Below are 20,090 nucleotides of genomic sequence, written 5' to 3' on the forward strand. Positions count from 1 at the left end.
AGCTGGAATATCGCATAAAACATTTGCGAATAAAGCACAGTTTCTAAAATTGTCACTTCCTGATAAACTAGCACTAAATATCTCTAAGAAAACTAGGATAAGCCACTAAATATAATAATTTTCATATATAATAAATTACTTGCGCCTCAGAGCGAGCAGACGAAACACAATAAATGCAGTCATTGCTTTCCGAGGTGGATGCTGCTGTTTAGGAACGCAGTTATGTAAGACAATTATACAGAAACACTTTGATGACAGGCTTTCCTCAGGCATTTCAGAATGACCAAAACAACATATAGATGCTGTGAACGAGATCGGTTCGCTGGTTAGTCAAGTTATCCCGTCTCATATAGCGCAAAGTCACATGACTTTTTCAATGCGCATGGTGGAATTTATTCGGTAAATGTGTTTCCAGTTAGTTTAAGCGCATTTTTTGTCAGTTCCTGTTGCCAGTAGGTGGCGGTTCTAATCAGTTGTTCTTAAACCTGATAGTGGTCACCGTCCACTCTGCACATTTTGTAGGTCTCCCTTATGCCGAGTTCACACTGCACGATTTCAACCCCCGATTTTCACTCACCGAAAGGTTTTGCGAAATCGCTGAAAAATGCCCGGAAATCAGAGGCAAATCAGTGCTTGTTCATGCGTCTCTGATGCCTGTGAAATATTTGGCATTCTAAATACCTAGACCTGTCGGCGATTAAAAATCCTGCTGTGTGAAATGAGTTCTGACTGAAAAATACATCGACAATGACCTTCAGCCAATGAGAGAGCAAGATACAGGGCAGTGGGAAGTTTGGGGATAAGTTATAGATCACAATAACCATTTCCTCCTCCATAATCTTTATTTCTTTTTCGCCCTTTTGCTGACAGACCATTTGTATTGCAAATTTTCATTTCGGCTTGTTTGAAAGCTTGTAAAAAGGCGCTTCTGTGCTCCTATTGGCCAGTGTCACAGATGTGACGGAACTTGTTGTGTACGACGGGAAAGAAAAATTAAACATGCTAGTCTTTCTGTTTGACGTCGTAGCCTTATGATGATTGTCAAGCAAAATAGATTCAAGAATTTGGGTGAACTTCACAAGGAATGGACTGAGGCTGGGGTCAAGGCATCAAGAGCCACCACACAGACGTGTAAAGGAATTTGACTACAGTTGTCGTATTCCTCTTGTTAAACCACTCCTGAACCACAGACAACGTCAGAGGCGTCTTACCTGGGCTAAGGAGAAGAAGAACTGGACTGTTGCCCAGTGGTCCAAAGTCCTCGTTTCAGATGAGAGCAAGTTTTGTATTTCATTTGGAAACCAAGGTCCTAGAGTCTGGAGGAAGGGTGGAGAAGCTCATAGCACAAGTTGCTTGAAGTCCAGTGTTAAGTTTCCACAGTCTGTGATGATTTGGGGTGCAATGTCATCTGCTGGTGTTGGTCCATTGTGGTTTTTGAAAACCAAAGTCACTGCACCCATTTAGCAAGAAAGTTTGGAGTACTTCATGCTTCCTTCTGCTGACCAGCTTTATAAAGATGCTGATTTCATTTTCCAGCAGGTTTTGACACCTGCCCACACTGCCAAAAGCACAAAAAGTTGGATAAATGACCATGGTGTTGGTGTGCTTGACTGGCCAGCAAACTCACCAGACCTGAACCCCATAGACAATCTATGGGGTATTGTCAAGAGGAAAATGAGAAACAAGAGACCAAAAAATGCAGATGAGTTGAAGGCCACTGTCAAAGAAACCTGGGCTTCCATACCACCTCAGCAGTGCCACAAACTGATCACCTCCATGCCACACTGAATTGAGGCAGTAATTAAAGCAAAAGGAGCCCCTACCAAGTATTGAGTACATATACAGTAAATTAACATACTTTCCAGAAGGCCAACAAATCACTTAAAAAAATTTTTTTATTGGTCTTATGAAGTATTCTAATTTGTTGAGATAGTGAATTGGTGGGTTTTTGTTAAATGTTAGCCAAAGTAATCACAATTAAAAGAACCAAAGACTTAAACTACTTCAGTCTGTGTGCATTGAATTTATTTAATACATGAGTTTCACAATTTGAGTTGAAGTACTGAAATAAATGAACTTTTTTCCACGACATTCTAATTTATTGAGATGCACCTGTATATATTGTTGCTCTTTGGTTGGTTTGATTGCTTCTATAGTCCACATTTGGAAGTCAGTTTGGATAAAAACATTTATGATTAAATGTATTAAATGTATCCCCCCCACATAGCTGATTTCATTGATCAACCAGTGAAACTTTTCTTGACAGATAACTGCATGAATGAGTAAATCATGCTTTTTGTTCTGGTTCACAGAATTAGTATTTAATTTGGTACTTCTGTTGGTGCACAGTTTATAACATTAGCATGTTTGTGTGCATGGGGTTGTGAACAATGCTAGCTTGTATCACTTTGATATGGTAACATACCAATTGTATATGATTTTATGCAGTTTTCAAGTAAAATCAACTAAGAGTGTGGGCACATGGTTACTGACCGTGCCATTAGCTTGTGTAGCTCCAGTTTGTGCTGCTGATCTTCAGCTGCGATGGCATGTTGTGCTTGCTGTTGCATCCCCTGCACAAAGTGCTGCATATGCTGGAATGCATCGATCTGAGAGAGATGGAAACAGTACAAATGCCAAAATATATCATGCAAGTAATCATTACTAACTTGTAGAACACATTTTTGTACACAGTCAATTCAAGTCACCTTTATTTATATGGCGCTTTATACAATACAGATTGTATCATAGTATTAAACAGGAAAATAGTGTGTTGATAATGCAAGAGGATGCAAGAATAGTAAACACTCATTTTCTCAGTTATCTTTAGACAGTATCTTTATTATACAGACCATTTTCCTGGAACAATGGTGATGACTCCTGCCAGTTGCCAGTCATGAGCATTACCATAACACCCAATTTCCTAGAGACTTCATTAAACTGATATTTTCCTTCAGTAACACCAATTCAGTACCAACATTTAGAGGTCATCCAACAGACAACTTAGTCAATTTTGTTTTGTGATTTCTATTAATGTGGCAATTTGCAATTTAAAATTCAATCTGTTTTAGTAATTTTATGTTTTGTTTTCTTATCTCTTCACAGGAATTTCCGAGTGTGGCTGACGGGTCCATGCGTTTATGCCTGTAATTTTAATACAACGCTGTTCTGTGGATTGGGACTGGCTCTCTGGTTTGGTTTTCAGTGCCTGGTACTTAGCCAGTACTTACATAATCTCTCACAGACATAACACTCCATTAACAAGCTGTATGGGACATTGATGTGAAGTAATTATACTGTCCTTAAAGGGATAGTTCACCCAAAAATGAAAATTGTGTCATCATAGGCTATGCTTCCATACACCTATTTTACGTACATTCTGGGATATTGCATCAAAAAGGCTGAATGGAAATGCCAAGATACGCCTTAATTCTAAAAATGTGCATAAAAACTCATGCGCTCAACTGAGTCGGATACATTTTTTATCCAATAAGAATAAATAAATAAATGTGTGCATAAATTATAAACAGGTTCTGGCGCCCATTGACTTTTTATTATTTGTTTCATACTATGGAAGTCAATGGGGACCAGCTACTGTTTGGTTACCCACATTCTTCAAAATATCTTCTTTTATGTTCAACAGAAGAAATAAACTTAATTTTTGTGTTAAGTATCCCTTTAAAGGCTTTTGTTTTTTTCAGAAAATTTCATCATTTGGCTAAACAGCCAAAAACATTTTTTGCATAACTCAAACTTGCCTACACAAGTTGTGTTTAAGTTCTTTAAACATTTCCAGTGGTGTGACTGGCCTTATCATGAACTGTACATTATACAAATCTACTATCTATTATCTATTATATTACCAATTATTGTCCTGTATTGTCCTTGAGACACAAAATCCCTTTCTAACTGGGAAATCACTTTAGGATCCAATGCAATTTAAAGCTTAAGTTAACAAGAGAGAGACACTGGCCTCCTCGATTATTTACGTTTGTAACGTTTATGTGGAGCTTTTTAAGTTTAGTTTATTTATATGGGAGTTGGACATAAAATCTCAAAATATTGTGCCATGTCCATTTGCCAATATTCTTAAGGAAAAGGTGACTGCTCTTCACAGTGCAGAGTAAAAAGAGGTAAGACTGGAAAGCTGGAAAGGTAAAGCCAAGTGACCTTTCCACACGTCTTGTTCTATCATCACAGACAGTAGATTTTTTTACGGTTAAAAAAAACAAGGATGTTTTTAAGCGAGGAGGAACTAATTCAAGCATTTTTATTTATTTATTTTATTTTTTTGAAGGAGTCTGTCTTCCTCTACCAATGAAAGTAGTACTTTCATTGGTCTTGTATGAAAGGCTACTAATGGCACATGGAATGTTGTTGGCAGGGGAGGAATTTCCCAAAACCTATTACAGTCATGTAAAATTAAGCTGTTTGACAAACTAAATGGAAGCCACAAGTCTCACTTGATTTTGCCTTAACAGCTATAACATATCGCCTTATGTAACAGGAAACAAGTATTTGACGTCTTGCGTAATTTGAAAAATATTAACACAGCATTCCAAAACGTGCTAAATTGAGCTGCTTCATCTAATTTGATGGACATTGTGTAAGTGTTTAATTTTTTACAATAAAAGGCCCTGGGGCCCTAGGGGTCACTACATGCTCTATGCGTCTACCTGTGCCACGTGTGTCAATGGCCCAGAGGCTCTGGTGGTTAGTACACACAATGCAACGAGGGGCCTTTAATCCTAATTCTGACAAAATAAAATTCTTTGCAAGCAAATGTAAACTCTAAATGTTATTAAAAAATGCAAAACAGTGTTGTCATGATGTAATCTTCCTGTGACATACCATTTATGTTTCTGGTGATTCACTCAAAACATCCTGGCTGTAGCACTGAGTGCCCATGAGCCATGACTGGAGCATGCAAGTCATATATTTCCAGGACTGTATGCACCAGATAAGCAACTATTAAGATGAATGTGAATGCTAATGGATGGCTTCCTTCAGATACTGCAGACCCCTAACGTTTTTGCACATTCAAGCAGAAAGTATCTGTATTTGACTGTACATGATTGGAAATATTTCGCAGGGGCACTGCGAAAGGAATCGCTTGTTTTCAAGAGCATTTAAGGTGAGTGTGTAAGTGTTTACCTTGCGAGTGCTCTTCCACATGTACTTCATATAAGCGTAGGTGACATGAGGGTGGGCGGTGGGCAGGGGATGGTCAAGCTGTTTGGAAGGATCCACTCCCAGCAGGAGAACGAGGGTCTTATGGGCTAGCGCCTGGGGAATACATAAAGAATCTCTGTTAGGATCATAATTTATCAGGATTGCAAGAATGTGTTACTGCCATTTGCCAAACTATGTTAGTTAATCAGGCTTAGTCTTGTTAAGCTTGATCTTATGTTTAAAATGTTTGTGTGGGACAACAATTGTGCTTATTTAGACGCGCAGAACGTCTTTATGACCACATCAAACGGGAGACTTTTCAGACGCGCACTCCACTTGTCAAACGAGCGCAGAAAATGGTACCGGTAACGAGGAGCTTCAGCAAAGCATCAGTGAACTGTGGTGTTACGTCCCATATTGTTCTGGGAGGTGTGTTTTTCTCCTTTGTCTCTCTCTAGCTTCACTCTCACCTCACAGAACCTGTGATTGGACCATGCTTCTGTCAGTCATCAATTCTACGTGACTCTTTGAGGACCAATCAGACGTCAGTGGGTGCATATAAAGACTTGAATGTGACGCGAGTTCGGGAGGAGCGTTTGCTTTTCATTTGTTTGCTCTCCCAAGTTTATTTTGGTGTTTGCTCCCTGTTTTGTTGTTATTTTCTGAATTTGAGTTATTGTGTGTTTGAGTTTTCTCTTGCGAAACTTTACTGTTCATCGGCTATTTAACTGCGTTTATGCTGTGACTCGACTCTCTGTAAGTCCTGCTTCGACACATAGTGATGGGACCAGCTCAACATGTCACGTGACTTACATCTTTTTGTTAATGTTGTCTAAACACACTAGTTTAGGAGCGGATGCCAATTTTTGTATTTATGTTTGTGAGGCAGCGCAGCTAGTGACGTTCTACACTGAAGAGGTTATTTTCTTTAATTTATTTTGTTTAGCTTTGTTTTGATTGAGGCTAGTTAGAGTGGTTATGTTTTATTATTTTCTTTTCTTTAGCACCGCTCGTCCCTCACTTTTGTTGTCTTTAATTCATTATTTGTACATAATTTGTAAATAGATATTTGTTGGTTTTGAAGGTATGTTGGGTGTTCAGTTTATATTATTATTGAGAGCTCTGTAATATTGAACGATTTTTCTACTAAACGCAGAACTCGAACTCTGTTTTGCCTCTGCCTGTTTCTTAATTGCATACACCGCACCTCCATAGCCGGGAAAAGTGTTTTAGCTTAAATATATTTTATTTATTAATGGTTTTGTGCTATCTCCTAAAATCCCTGGACGCCAAATAATTAGGGAGACGTAACATAATTGGGGGCTCGTCCGGGATTTGAACCCAGGACCTCTTGCACCCCAAGCGAGAATCATACCCCTAGACGGGATGAGATGTTGTCAGGCTATATGACAGTAAAAAAAAACATTCTCTCTCCTGTCTGCTCTTCAATTGCACGCACAAATGCGCTGCCGCGCTGTATATCATTTCATATTAAAGTGCAATTATATATAAAAGGTTGTGAGAAAATACGATACATGTCAGATCTGCGTCACGTTTAGCAGCGGCAGCTCTTAAAGAAACAGCAGTCAAAAAACATAACCCAGCTGCTATGATGTCTGTTAATCAAAGAACAAAAGAAAAAAGAGGAAATCAATAACTTTTGTAGCTTTAAGAATTTATTTTAATTTAGTTTTAAATTTAATTTTAAATTTAATTTAGAATTTAGTGTTCGATAACTTTATTAAATTTCTGTATATTTCCTACTTGCTGGAGGGCACAGGTAGCTAAATATGACATATATAAATTAAAAGTTGTTATTTTTAAAGTCTAATAAAAGTTAAAAATTATAGCTCTCATTTATACTGTTATGTTGAATGACTATAATCAATGGTAAATTTTTTGACACAGTACAGTCTACAGTACACTAAACAAATATTAAAACTATACTGTCTTCATGCTGTTTGTACATTAACATTAACTGTTTGAATATTGCATGTGAAATTATTTTTATTTTAACATTGCAATATAAAAGTATATTTAAAAACTTTAATGTTAGGTGAGATTAATTTGATTAGTTAAATGACTAATAAATTAGTTATTGACAGCAATAATATATATATAGCACTATTATATAACTGTTGTTATAAATGATTATGTCTCCAAACTATTGTCAAAATATAAATAAAATGGCAAACATCTGTAAACCAAAATGACTATTAAATTACATGAATTGGCAGCTGTCATAAAAACTTGTTTTTGAGAAAATGGCCTCCAAAGATTGTAAACATTTTCGACAGAATTGGAAGATTTACTACACATTCATGAATAATTAAGACATCAATAAGAGGATCAGTAAAAAAAAAAAGTGTACTTATAATTTAACACAAATATTTGATGGTCACATATGATTCACCAAAGTAAATTAAGCTTCTAGTCTGGAGATCACAGGCAGAACATTAATCTTCAATGCTCGACCCCAAGACCTGAAGTTCTTTGGGTCACAAAGAGGCATCTGTAAGAAACCAAGCACTTTGTAAATAAACACATCACTCAGCATCCATCGAGGCAGTAATATAAGCTTGACCCCACCAAGGGCTTTTTGTCCACAAGAACTGTGCTTTCATTATCTGTGTTTCATCCCTTAATCCATCGCTTTCTCCCAGTCGCTTCCTGCTCCTATGATCACCACTTCTGGTCATAGGTCATTAAGTCAAGACTCATGAGGTCGCATGTACTGCATGTGAGGCAAAAGGTCAGGATTTAGTGGTTAACCATAAGGTTATCCCCTGCTGGTAGATGTAATAACTACACCATTATTCAGACAAAAAAGCATTTTTCCTTAATGATGGCCATTCAAAATAATTTTTTTTGCAATATATAATTCCTGAGTCATGTTGCAAAATTTTTTTAAAATAAATACTCAAACCTCATTAATGTGTGATTTGTTATTAACTATGTTTTTATAAATGTTACAAGAGTTTAATGTTATCACATTTAAACAACACAATCAAAGTAACAGGTGATTTTAATGCTACGTTCCTAAGAGGAACAATGTGAAGTTCATTGCTTAGTCACTGGCTTGTTTTATCGACACATAAACAGCAACAAACAAACTAGCGACAAAGAATGTCTGACTGTGTGCATTCACATAGTTGAAAATAAACAGCCATTTTCCTAACATTAGGATCCTTTGGAAGGTAATGCTATTTTTTAGTCAAATGATCCCAGTCTATCCATAACAGAGCAGTGCTTGGGTCGAAGAGGTGATGATGGAGAAGCAGGCGTTGATCTGTGTAGGCAGTTTTACACTGATGTACTCATTTCTATTATGTAAGAGGAGGACATAAAAAAAAAAAAGTGTTGTTTGGTAACTTGGTTTCAATAAAAGCAGATTTTTGGAGTTCTGGAACTTACACTGCTTTTATAGTACAATGACCTCTTATTTGTCAAACGAGCATGGGATTTTGATTTCTCAGTTCATGCCCCCTTATTGTGTTTATTTTATATACTCTAACATACTCTATTCAGCTCCACATTGTGCCTAACAAGGTCCCTTAGCAAATCTAAATAACTGTAAACCAAGGCTTCTAAGGGCTTATTGCTTTATTTTTTACTTGTTTACAGATGTTTTTAAACATTGTGCCGCATTCTGGAAGATATTTAAAACTTCCACAAGAGTTTTTCCTTTTGTGAAATTATGTAGTCACAGTCAATCATATTTTATGCTTTACATAACAATTGCAATTGAAGGTAACAGTGTTGTTCTTACTAGTCTTCCACTTTTTCCACAGAGGCTAGCGTACTTCAACCACGTCCTCATGTCCTCATGTGGACTAATGACCAAGGAGCGCACCATCAAGATCCTCTGCCAGTCCTCCACAATACGCTGACAACCCTGAAGAAAAACAAAGACACAATTTCAGCATTTACTTTTGTAAACTATGCTCAGTTCTGTGTGGTAACTGATTACATATAATGCAGATTTTATGTAATCAGACTCTAAAAAATAAATACTTGTAATCACATATCACTCTCATAATCAAGATTACAGTTATTTTATGGATTACATGATTACAGATGCACACAATGGCTCTAATTCTTCTTTTTTCTCCTTTGAATTTTTCTTTTCTAAAAATCAGTAACAGACTACAATTTGCAAGTAATCTACCCAGCACTGACTAAGCTGAAGCTCTGGTTGGTTACATCAGACTCTATTAAGTTTTTTGAAATAAATGAGAAAGATGAAGACTTACTTAGGCGTCTATAGCTATTACCATTGCATAGCCAGACTACTCACTTTTAGCAAAACTGTGAGCTAATGTTAAGATTATAAAGTGGGCAGTTCTTGGCCAGAATAAGCTGCTTCTACACATAACAGGGATGAATAAACTTGAAAGTGGATAAAAAATGAAAAGCGGATGAAAAGCTGACTGTACATTAACCCCCTCTAATAAAACAAATCACAATATTCTGATTCTGTAAATCTCCTGGACTGAAGCCGACCAATTAACTGCTGACTAACATTTCCTTGTCAACAATATATCAGTTCTGCACTCTCACACCTTCCTTTATGAACGGAAAAGTCTGCAGGTTGGCAGCATTAGTTCTCACAGTTAAAAGCTTGTTTTTCCCCAGTGGCACTAGCTGAGCATACAAAAGAAACGCAAGCCGACACACTCAGTCAAGGCACCCTGCTGAGCTGATGTCAAGCCAACCACAAAATGTTTTCACATATAACGTCAGCCAGGTCAAGACAGGATTATTGATGAAGGAACACAACAGCAACAGATGGAAGTTATTGGTTTGGATCGGTCTCATGAATCCTTTCTTTTAGAAACTTAAAATTAATGTATCATTACTGACTCACTGTTTATATGACAACATGTAGTGACACAATTAAAAATGTACATGTGCAAAATTATTTTGTAATACATCACATTTTAACTTAGATTTTAGAGATATACATTTAGAACCCTGAATACTCCTTTAACTCGGCAAGTACCTGCAGCCTCTCCCACCATGTTTCCCTTATGATGTCCCTCCTCTCAGGAACCAGTTTATACTGGATCACCTCCTCTAACTCAGACAGCATCTGACAAGACACCATGGCCTATGAGAGAGAGAGAGAGAGAAATGGAAAGATAAAGAGAATGAAAAAGATGGTATCTTAACTATATTAACAAAAGCCAAGACTTATTTTCTTTGCACTCTTTAAACATCTGAATCATGTTAAATTAAACACAGTGCAACCGAGGTAAGAAAAAAAACAAAGATTAGATTCATTAAGTTTCATTATCTCGCCCAATGTGAGAGGACGTGTGTGTATGTGTTTATTAGCACCTTATTCAGGCTAGAATAATGTAAAACAGAGACATGGGTTTGGGTTTATTATGTAACAGTCTCTCCTGAAATGGTCTCGTCTTTACCTCACATGCTGAACAGCAATTACTCAATGAGCAATAAAAATAAAAGTTACTTGTGTCAAATGATTATTATCTTCTATATTGAGACTGAGGTATATGCTCTTACCCCATATGCTCTACTATAACTCTCTCCAGCCATGGCGGTGAGCTCAGCATCCAGCAGATCTCTGGCTTTGTCAATGCACTGAAATCACATGAACACACGTTATACCATAGTGTTGCTGAATGCTTGATTCTGGTTGCAATTATTTTTCAGTAAACAGACATCTATAAAATGCTCCAGGTCTATTGACCGCATTGAATTTATTTCAGTTAATTCAAAGGACCCTGTAGCAAACAACATCTTCTTGATGTTGAATAAAGCAAATCTGCAGGACTGGGAAGTTTTAGCAACATGTTTTTTTTTTTGTGAGGAGTTTTTAGTGCTAATTCTAATGTCTACATTGTGATCAGTGATTTTTGATATACTTAAAAGCACTCATGTACAGTCAGATGTTGTGTCACTAAATTATTTATTGCTGTTTATGTGTCAGTAAATTAGGCCAGTGAATCATGCTGTTCCTTTCAGTAGCATGAAAACCATGTGTTATTTAAATTGTGATTATAATGCTACAATCAACACTTTTAACGGGTAATTAATTAATCCTAGCAGCTGCTATAGTAAATACAAAGAAAAAGTTGTAATAAAACATGTAATATTTATTTCATATGGAAAGATGTTACTTAATCATAGCAGTGGGCGTTTACAACGAAAACCGCTTTTCATTAGAGAGTTTAAGTCAGAGGTAGGGCTGGGCGATATGGCCTAAAAAAAAAAAAATCCCCGATTTTTTCACAAAAAATCCGATTTACAATTTAAATTGACTTGCTATTCAGTAGATAGGAGGTAGTTCTGATAAATGATGTGACGATGACATCGTGGGGGTTAGGGGGTGTGCCCAAAGCGTGAATCCATATTCAGAAAGGCACGGAAAACGAATAACGATTGCCTGTTACAGTTACATTACAGTACATAAAACGTCACTTACCACATAAACAGAGTAAGGAGAGAATAAATATACATTTTCCTCCCTTGTATTTATTCTCCGCAGTGAGTCAATGTCATGGACGTAAGGGCAGAGCAAGTTTAAATATCTTTCTAGTCTATATTTCCATCTTGTAATCCCACCGTTTTGGGTATTTAAAAAAAAAATATATATATATATTTGTAATAGAGCAGACACTGACTGTTGTTCATGTATTTATGACCTCATTTGGCGAGACGGCAGACGCTGAAAACACTGTGCGCTTCAGTATGTGTGTAGTAAACGTGCATTCATTCATAACGAGACACGCAGGATTCATATTTAAATGGTATTTTTGCAGCTTAACATTTACACATACTAGTTCATATCGCGATTTGATTTGTGTAGTGACCTACTTTTGATTTATTCATCCAAACTTTGACAAATTCAATGACATTCCGCGTTATACAGTACATTCTTTTTTTATAACTACATTCCGCGATTCCGTCCGCGTTTTCTGCATCGCGGAAATCATAAGCCCTGATCGCACCGCGACGCTCACGACAGGTGTAGACGGTGTGAGTTTTTTTATGGGTTATGTTATAGCCCTGCTTGTTTTTTTCAATGTTTTTATGAAATCTCTGTATTGCTCATATCATCCTATTATTTACTGCCATGCGAGCCACAAATTAAAGCTTGGCGAGCCGCGTGAGTCTCGGGATCCGCATTCCTCAGTACACGTCATTTTCTTTCCGAACACGTTGGGATGAGGCGGATTGCGGAGGGATCACGAAACCCTAACTAAACTCTAATATGGCAAATGCACGTGGGGAGGGCTGAGCCCTTTCGGGACTACAGGAGCCTCGGCGGATGTTGAAGAGAAAACCGATTTTCATTCAAACAAATCGACGTGAAATACACATTCTAGTTAATCGATAAAATCGATTTATCGCCCAGCGCTAGTCAGAGGTCTAATATCCGGGTAGAAAGTGATCTTTTATTTATAAATGATGACAGTTTATGTAAAAATCCTACTAACTTTTAAGTAGGGATGCACCGATACCGATATCGGGCCCGAGCTCCTGTACTCGTACTCATTAAAATGCCCCGATACCAATCGCCGATACATCACAGCATGTGATAAGTGCCATATTCAGACAAAGAAACAGGACAACATGCAGCAGAATGGAGTTATTAGAGATTAAGGATGTCTACGAAGATGTATGCAATGAATAATGTTAAACATTCAGTATTAATGCCTTTATAGCTGATGTGCGCGAACTGAAAAGCAAAGCGCTGAGTGGATTGAGCGGGCGCCGGCGCAGATGCGCGAGCTTGTCGAGTGAATATACTTTTCTCACAGACATCACTGGAACGTTTGTAGTTCGGTCGGATATGTCAAAAACAAGTAAGCAAAACAATGCACAAGTTACTTAACGGTAGGGAGGGAGGGAGAGAGAGAGAGAGAGAGAGAGATAGAGCGCGTGCGCACTTCTGTGATCTTTACTGATGTTCGCTCACATAGCATGCATCACTTGGATTAAAACTGAATCGTAAATATAAGACAATTTATAGGGGCATTCACTATAAAATAAATAATTTATTTTCAAACTTAAGCATACACGACTTTCTGGCGAAAGTGAAACTAGCAGCCTGTGTGAAATGTGCTAGGCTGTACGGTCCCTCTCATTTTGCACCAGTACAAATACGTGCGCGCGTTGTGCATGTTTTGCTTGCTTCATGAGTGTTTCTGCATTAGAAAGAAAAGCAAAGAAAAACGCGACCTATATTTCTTAAAATATCACAGTTAGGAGATTTATAACGAGTGGTTCCCTGCATTATTACAGCAAAACGCGTGATTTTAGCAGCTCTAATGCAATTGAATTAGATGATGTACCATAGAGCAAAAAAAAAAAAAAAAAAAACAAAGAACAGTGAAAGTAACAAAAACTTGTAAAATACATTTTAATGTGCATAATTAAGTGTGAAAATAATCGAAGGATATACAGTCAAACCAAAAATTATTCAGAGACCAAATATAATTTTTGATATTTTTTACTAGTGGGTGCAGGACACTATAGTTCATTTATGTAAGTGAGGATAGCAAAATAAAGTAAACTGTGACCATATTATATCCAAAAATTCTTCATACAGTGGACTACCAATAAAATTGATACAAATTTGGAACCAAAAATTATTCAGACCGAGTCTGGGAAAAAAACTGAAGTTCAGGTTTGCATGAACCTGGCTGACAGCATGCCCAGGAGACTACAGGCTGTCATTAAGGATAAGGGTGGCCTGACAAAGTATTGATAGTTGTGTAAATATTGTCATACTAACAGCTGTCTGAATAATTTTGGTTGATTGTAATGCATCACAAACCTTTCTATCAAAGTTATCTGATATTATAGAGCTGAATTTGTTCTGACACAGTTTAACTCTGAGTTCTTGTCATATTTTACTACCATAAACTACAGCGAATAAACTGTGATAACGTGAGAGATGTTGAAGGTGTCTGAATAAATTTTGGTTTGACCGTATCTATTTGATAAATTAAGTTAACCAACTAACATTATACATACTCTTTTTGGTTTCTGTACCCAATATTTAAAAAATTTACCTAATGTAGTTGAAGTAATGGAACAGGTGGGATGGACAGGATAATAATGGCGAACACAGAGAGTACATGGGTGTGTCTGTGATGTACTCCATGTGTATGAGCTCATCTCACTCTCTCTCTCTCTCTCTCTCTCTCACTCACACACACACACACACGCACACACACACACACACACACACAGTCATGCTTGTTTTGGAAAAAGGAACACTGCATCACCGCAGGGACCGTATGTCAGCCAAGTTATTTGATGTGCAGACTGAGGGTAGCCTTTGACCAATATTACATAACGCCTGTGAGACAATGCACCACAGCAACTGCTGCACTCATCATCTTTGACGGAACAATTTTTTTTCCTTAAACATCTCCCTCCTGGTTGTTTCTTCCATGTAAAGGGAGTTTTTACATTTTTAGACGATGACAAGTGAGGTTAGAGGCAGTTTATATATTGTTTGTTTAATAATTCTCATTAGTTGTTTATTATGGTAGTACCTGTTGAGCTAATGAGAAGAGATCCTGATGTAGAGCAAGCACTGCCCTGTAAAAGGCTCCATCATGGGTGTCTCGCGGGATCATGCAGGTATATTCTTCCATACTGTCCCAGTGGCCTGACAAATGCACAAAGATGCAAATGATATTATACATACACATATTCTATCTTCAACAAAATAATAAATTAAATATCTGACTCACATTAAGTGCAACATTAAATAGCAGCAATGTGGAATATCTGATGGACTGTAAACAGAATATCTGTAAATGCTAAAATATTTAATGCTAAATGCAAATTTATACTTTCTAAACTGATACTGATTGACTGATGGATAACAATTGAATATGAACTCCTTATTGTTTGGTCTCAGGTCAAAAGTGACAGAATCTTATTGCTTATGAAAATGTACGGTCTTAAAAGTACATGAAAATGCACATGAAAATGTCAGATGTCTATCACCAGGGCTTAAATGTAAAAAAAAAGAAAAAAAAAGAGAAAAAAAATCATATTCATATTGGGTGGGGGTGGGGGTTCTTTTTTCTGTTCATTTTAAGTATTTCGTATGAATTCACTTCCCTAAAATACGGGTTGTGAAATGCATGCTTTTGTTGTTACAGGTCTGTTGGCTGGTTTTAGAGACGTTTCGGGAACTTTCAGCTTAGGCTGATTTAAGCAGGTTTTCTTAGCAGGGTAAGGAGAGACAGAGACTCCTACAGCAGGTTTTTTAATTTAAATATTTAATGAATTACCACCATGAAACAAGTAAAAACTTTTCTACTGGGGCGTATTTATGTCATATAGTCTATACATGAAATATGAAACATGAACATCACATAATTTTATTATATTTTTTATAATAACATTAACATTTTGTTTTTAATGGTCTTTATAGCATTTACATTAGGAAGCTGCTTTGTTTTTTGCTTTATGTAACATCTAGCTTAATGTTGCAATGTATATTGTTGCTGTATACAGTATGTGCTGTTTACATATATGCATCAACAGTTGCAACACTTTTTGTCAGACATGTGCTTGGCTGCTGTTGCCGACTGACATCAAGAATGTGTTGTGCGTTTGCACAACAAACCACCATCCTGTCTCAAACAAAAACTCTTGGGAATAGCATGGCTGACGCAAGTATCCATTTTTGCTCAAAATTCATGACAGTGAACTTTACCCAAAAGCTGAGTAGTTTGCATCCCTGTCATATAGAAGAGGAATGTTAATTATGTATCACGGTGTTGATGTGATTACGGTGTTTTGTCTTTTCAGTAATAAGTAGGAATAAAGGAAAATTGCAGATTGGCATTGTCAGGTAGACTTTAGTTACAGATATGAGTTAACAGAATTCCTGAATTCTTGAACTTTAACCTAATGTTGGAATAATCAAAAACAATATATTGATAATTGAAATGCTGTCTTTTTTTTTCTCGCCTTACCCAATCCCCATGCTGCAGCCGCTGCCATGCGGGCCATCTTGGCTTGAGTCTCCTCACTGACCAAAGTCCACTCCTCACAGCACTGCTGGTGCAGCTGACCCCTGATGGAGGAAAAAAACAACAACAAAGAGAATGAGAGAGAGACAGACAGACAGCAGGGGAGGAAACAGTCTCACATAGCCAAACCTTTGACTACTGGGAGTAAAGCACATGGTCCACACTGAACCATATTTTTGCAAAGAACTTTGCAGATTACAGTTCATGCTCATTGCCAATACTCTTCTAATATGCACACTTAACACATAACTGCTTTAAATTGCTATTTTATTACATCAATTTAACAATAACAAAGGGTAAAAAAAAAAAAAAAAACATAACTTTGCAAATGTATTAAAATGAAAACCTGAAAAAATTACATTGCATAAGAATTCAGACCCTTAATTGTGTGCTTACATGAAGCAACTTTGGTGATGATTAGAGCCTCAAGTCTTTTTGGGTATTGTATAAATCAAATTAGTCAAACTCAAATCTCAAATTGAGTCAATGTAAAGAAAAACGTAGGAAGAACTGAACAGAATAAGATTGACCTACTAACTGAGACAGGTATTTAAGACAAATGGTAGGCCCACTTACACAATACAAGGGGAAAATGCACAATATTTTTGCATAGAGGAAGAGAATGAATTGGGGATTTTACCTCAGTATACTCTGCTACTCAGTGAATGATTAGTGAATTGTATGCATCTTAAGTTACCATCATTAATGTGTGGCCACATGTTTAGCCATCCCAGCTATGATGCAACATTTTCAGAATCAGAATCAGAATCAGCTTTAGCTTTATTGCCAGGTATGTTTACACATACGAGGAATTTGTTTTGGTGACAGAAGCTCCACAGTGTGACAATGACAGTGACGAGACAAGACACAGATAATAAAGATAATAATATACAATTAAAGCTGCAAGCAGCGATAAACGGGCCCTCGCACCCGGGCTCACCGCCAACGGTGGCTTCAGAAAGACAGGGAACGGTGAGCAATATGCATTTAAAAAGCCAAATATAGAGGAAAATGTTAAAGTCATTTATATGTGCCAAACCTGCTGGTGGCGCTATGTCTATAACTTAACATTGGCTTGTAGATGTCTTCAGACCAGTACTTTTATCGAATATATAAAGTTTGGTGCAGATTGAACATGGTATGTTTGAGTTAGTGCAAAGCATAACGTATCCTGTTGCCAACAGGTGGCACTATAATTATAACTGAATATTGGCCTTTTGATGCTTCAGACCAGGGCTCTTACCAAACATATGAAGTTTTGTGCAGATTGGACATTGCATGTTTAAGTTAATGTAAAACAAGTCATTTCCTGTTGCCAACAGGTGGCACTATCACTATAAATGAATTTTGGCCTTGAGTTGTGTTCAGGCCAGGACTCTTATCAAACAGGTGAAGTTTGGGGCAGACCGGACAATGCATGTTTAAGTTAGTGTAAAACAAGTCATTTCCTATTGCCAGCAGGTGGCGGTATGTTTATAACTGAATATTGGCCTTAAGATGTATTAAGACCAGGACTCTTATAAAACAGGTGAAGTTTGGGGCAGATCGGACATTGCATGTTTAAGTTAGTGTGAAACAAGTAGATTCATGCTGCCAGCTGGTGGCGCTATGTCTATAACTGGAAATTGGCATGTAGATATCTTCAGGCCAGCAAATTTATCAAACATATGAAGTTTGGTGCAGATTAAACATTGCATGTTTAAGTTAGTGTAAAACAAGTCATTTCCTGTTGCCAACAGGTGGCACTATCACTATAAATGAATATTGGCCTTAAGATGTGTTCAGGCCAGGACTCTTACCAAACATGTGAAGTTTGGGGCAGAGCGGACATTGCATGTTTAAGTTAGTGTGAAACAAGTTATTTCCTGTCACCAGCAGGTGGCGTTATAATTTTAACTGAATTGATGCGTTTAGGCCAGGACTATTATAAAAGGTGTGAAGTTTAGGGCAGATAAGACATTGTATGCATGAGTTACAACAACTTCCTGTTTGATGGAGTTAGTAGCATACTTTAGCACTTAGCTAAGTGTTGCTAACATGTTTGAGCATGTTGATAACATGTTTAGCACACAATGGCATATTTTACTGTGTTGCTAATAGTGCATCACAGTCTAAAACATGTCACTTCCTGTTGCCAGCAGGTGGCGCTATGACTATAACCAAATACGGGAATGTATGTGTGTTCAGGACAGGCCTCTTATCAAACTTGTAAAATTTGGGGCAGATTGGACACTGCATGCCTAAGTTACAGCAACGTCCCGTTTCACTGCATTACTAGCATGCTATAGCACTTAGCTAAGTGTTGCTAGTATGTTTTAGTATACTTGTAGCATGCTGCCAGCCTATTTATCACTTGTTGACACTTTTTAATATGCACCTAGGAGTCCATTACAGTGTTAAACATGTCTCTTCCTTTTGCCAGCAGGTGGCGCTATGACTATACCCGAATACGGGAATGTAGATGTGTTCAGGACAGGTAACACTTTATAATAACTGCACGCTATGAATCATTAGGTAAGCATTAGTAAATAGTCAGTTTATCTTTTATAAAGCATTGTTCCAACATTAATAGTCATTAGTAAGAAGTTTATAAATACAGCTATAAATGCCTTGTTCTTGATTTATAAGCATATCTATTACAAAGGAGATTTAAAGGCTCATTTATCTTCCTAACAGAAAAAAATAAACAAACACAACACAGAGGGCTACAGAACTCAGAAATATTTATTTCAAGATGAAAAAAAAAAAAAATGAAACTGTCCAACTGTACACTTTAATTTTTCTTTTTAGTTGTACCGTTGTACAGTTTCCTTTTTGCATCATGAAAAAATGTTTCTATGTTCTGTATCCCTCTGTGTTGTGTTTGTTTAACTTGTCTGTTTGGAAGATAAATGAGCCTTTAAATCTCCTTTGTAAATGCTTTACGAGGTATGAATAGTCCTCACTTTAGATGAGCTCACAAAAATAGATGGCTGGCAACTACTAAATGTTTTATAACTACGTGACTTAATCATGAATTACAGCAGGAATATGTGTTAATAAAGCATTTATTAACACACTGAGCAACTATTATCATGTGTCTAAATAATACGATTCATAAATGTACATTTAAATATTTTATTAATCATTTACTTAAACTTTCTAAATGATCTTATGAACCACTGACAACTCCTAAATAACTGGTTTGTAAATAACGTAATAATTTGGAAATTATAAACTGATCATTAATAAAGTATGAAAATACAATTATTAAACATTATAGATATGCTCAAGAACAAAACATTTATAGCTGTATTTATAAACTGCTTACTAATGCCTATTAATGTTGGAACAATGCTTTATAAATGATGAATTGACTATTTACTAATGATTAACTAATGATTCATAGTGTGCAGTTATTATAAAGTGTTACCCAGGCCTCTTATCAAACTTGTTAAATTTGGGGCAGATTGAACACAGCATGCCTGAGTTACAGCAACTTCCTGTTTCACCGCATTACTAGCATGCTTTAGCACTTAGCTAAGTGTTGCTAGCATGTTTTAGTATGCTTGTAGCATGCTGCTAGCCTATTTATCACTTGTTGACACTTTTTAATATGCACCTAGGAGTCCATTACAGTGTTAAACATGTTACTTCCTGTTGCCAGCAGGTGGCGCTATGACTATATCTGAATATGAGCATGTAGATGTGTTCAGGACTGAACTCCTATGAAACGTGTTAAGTTTGGGGCAGATCGGACATTGTTTGCCTGAGTTACAGCAACTTCCTGTTTCATGGCGAAACATCAAACTTTGTCAGGCCGCCAGGGACACGCCCCTTGACGAAAACTCTAGATCTTCGCAATTTAACATCGCAAAGGCCTTATGATTACACTCAGCAAATTTG

The 20,090-nt window shown here is 36.9% G+C and overlaps 1 protein-coding gene across 3 annotated transcripts in view; it reads right to left on the reverse strand.

Moving 5' to 3' along the window:
• The window catches only part of mtor (mechanistic target of rapamycin kinase), a 141,827-nt gene that overhangs the window by 43,518 nt on the left and 78,219 nt on the right, over positions 1 to 20,090 (reverse strand). For all 3 annotated transcript variants that reach the window (XM_058783740.1, XM_058783743.1, XM_058783741.1), the window contains exons 31-37: positions 16,149 to 16,249; positions 14,709 to 14,824; positions 10,702 to 10,779; positions 10,175 to 10,282; positions 8,942 to 9,067; positions 5,155 to 5,286; positions 2,494 to 2,609 (exon numbers count right to left, since the gene is read on the reverse strand). In XM_058783740.1, coding sequence (XP_058639723.1) covers positions 2,494 to 2,609; positions 5,155 to 5,286; positions 8,942 to 9,067; positions 10,175 to 10,282; positions 10,702 to 10,779; positions 14,709 to 14,824; positions 16,149 to 16,249 — 777 coding nt within the window. The remainder of the gene's footprint in view (positions 1 to 2,493; positions 2,610 to 5,154; positions 5,287 to 8,941; positions 9,068 to 10,174; positions 10,283 to 10,701; positions 10,780 to 14,708; positions 14,825 to 16,148; positions 16,250 to 20,090) is intronic.

Source organism: Onychostoma macrolepis, chromosome 08, assembly GCF_012432095.1.
Source record: "Onychostoma macrolepis isolate SWU-2019 chromosome 08, ASM1243209v1, whole genome shotgun sequence".
Taxonomy (NCBI): Eukaryota; Metazoa; Chordata; class Actinopteri; order Cypriniformes; family Cyprinidae; genus Onychostoma; species Onychostoma macrolepis.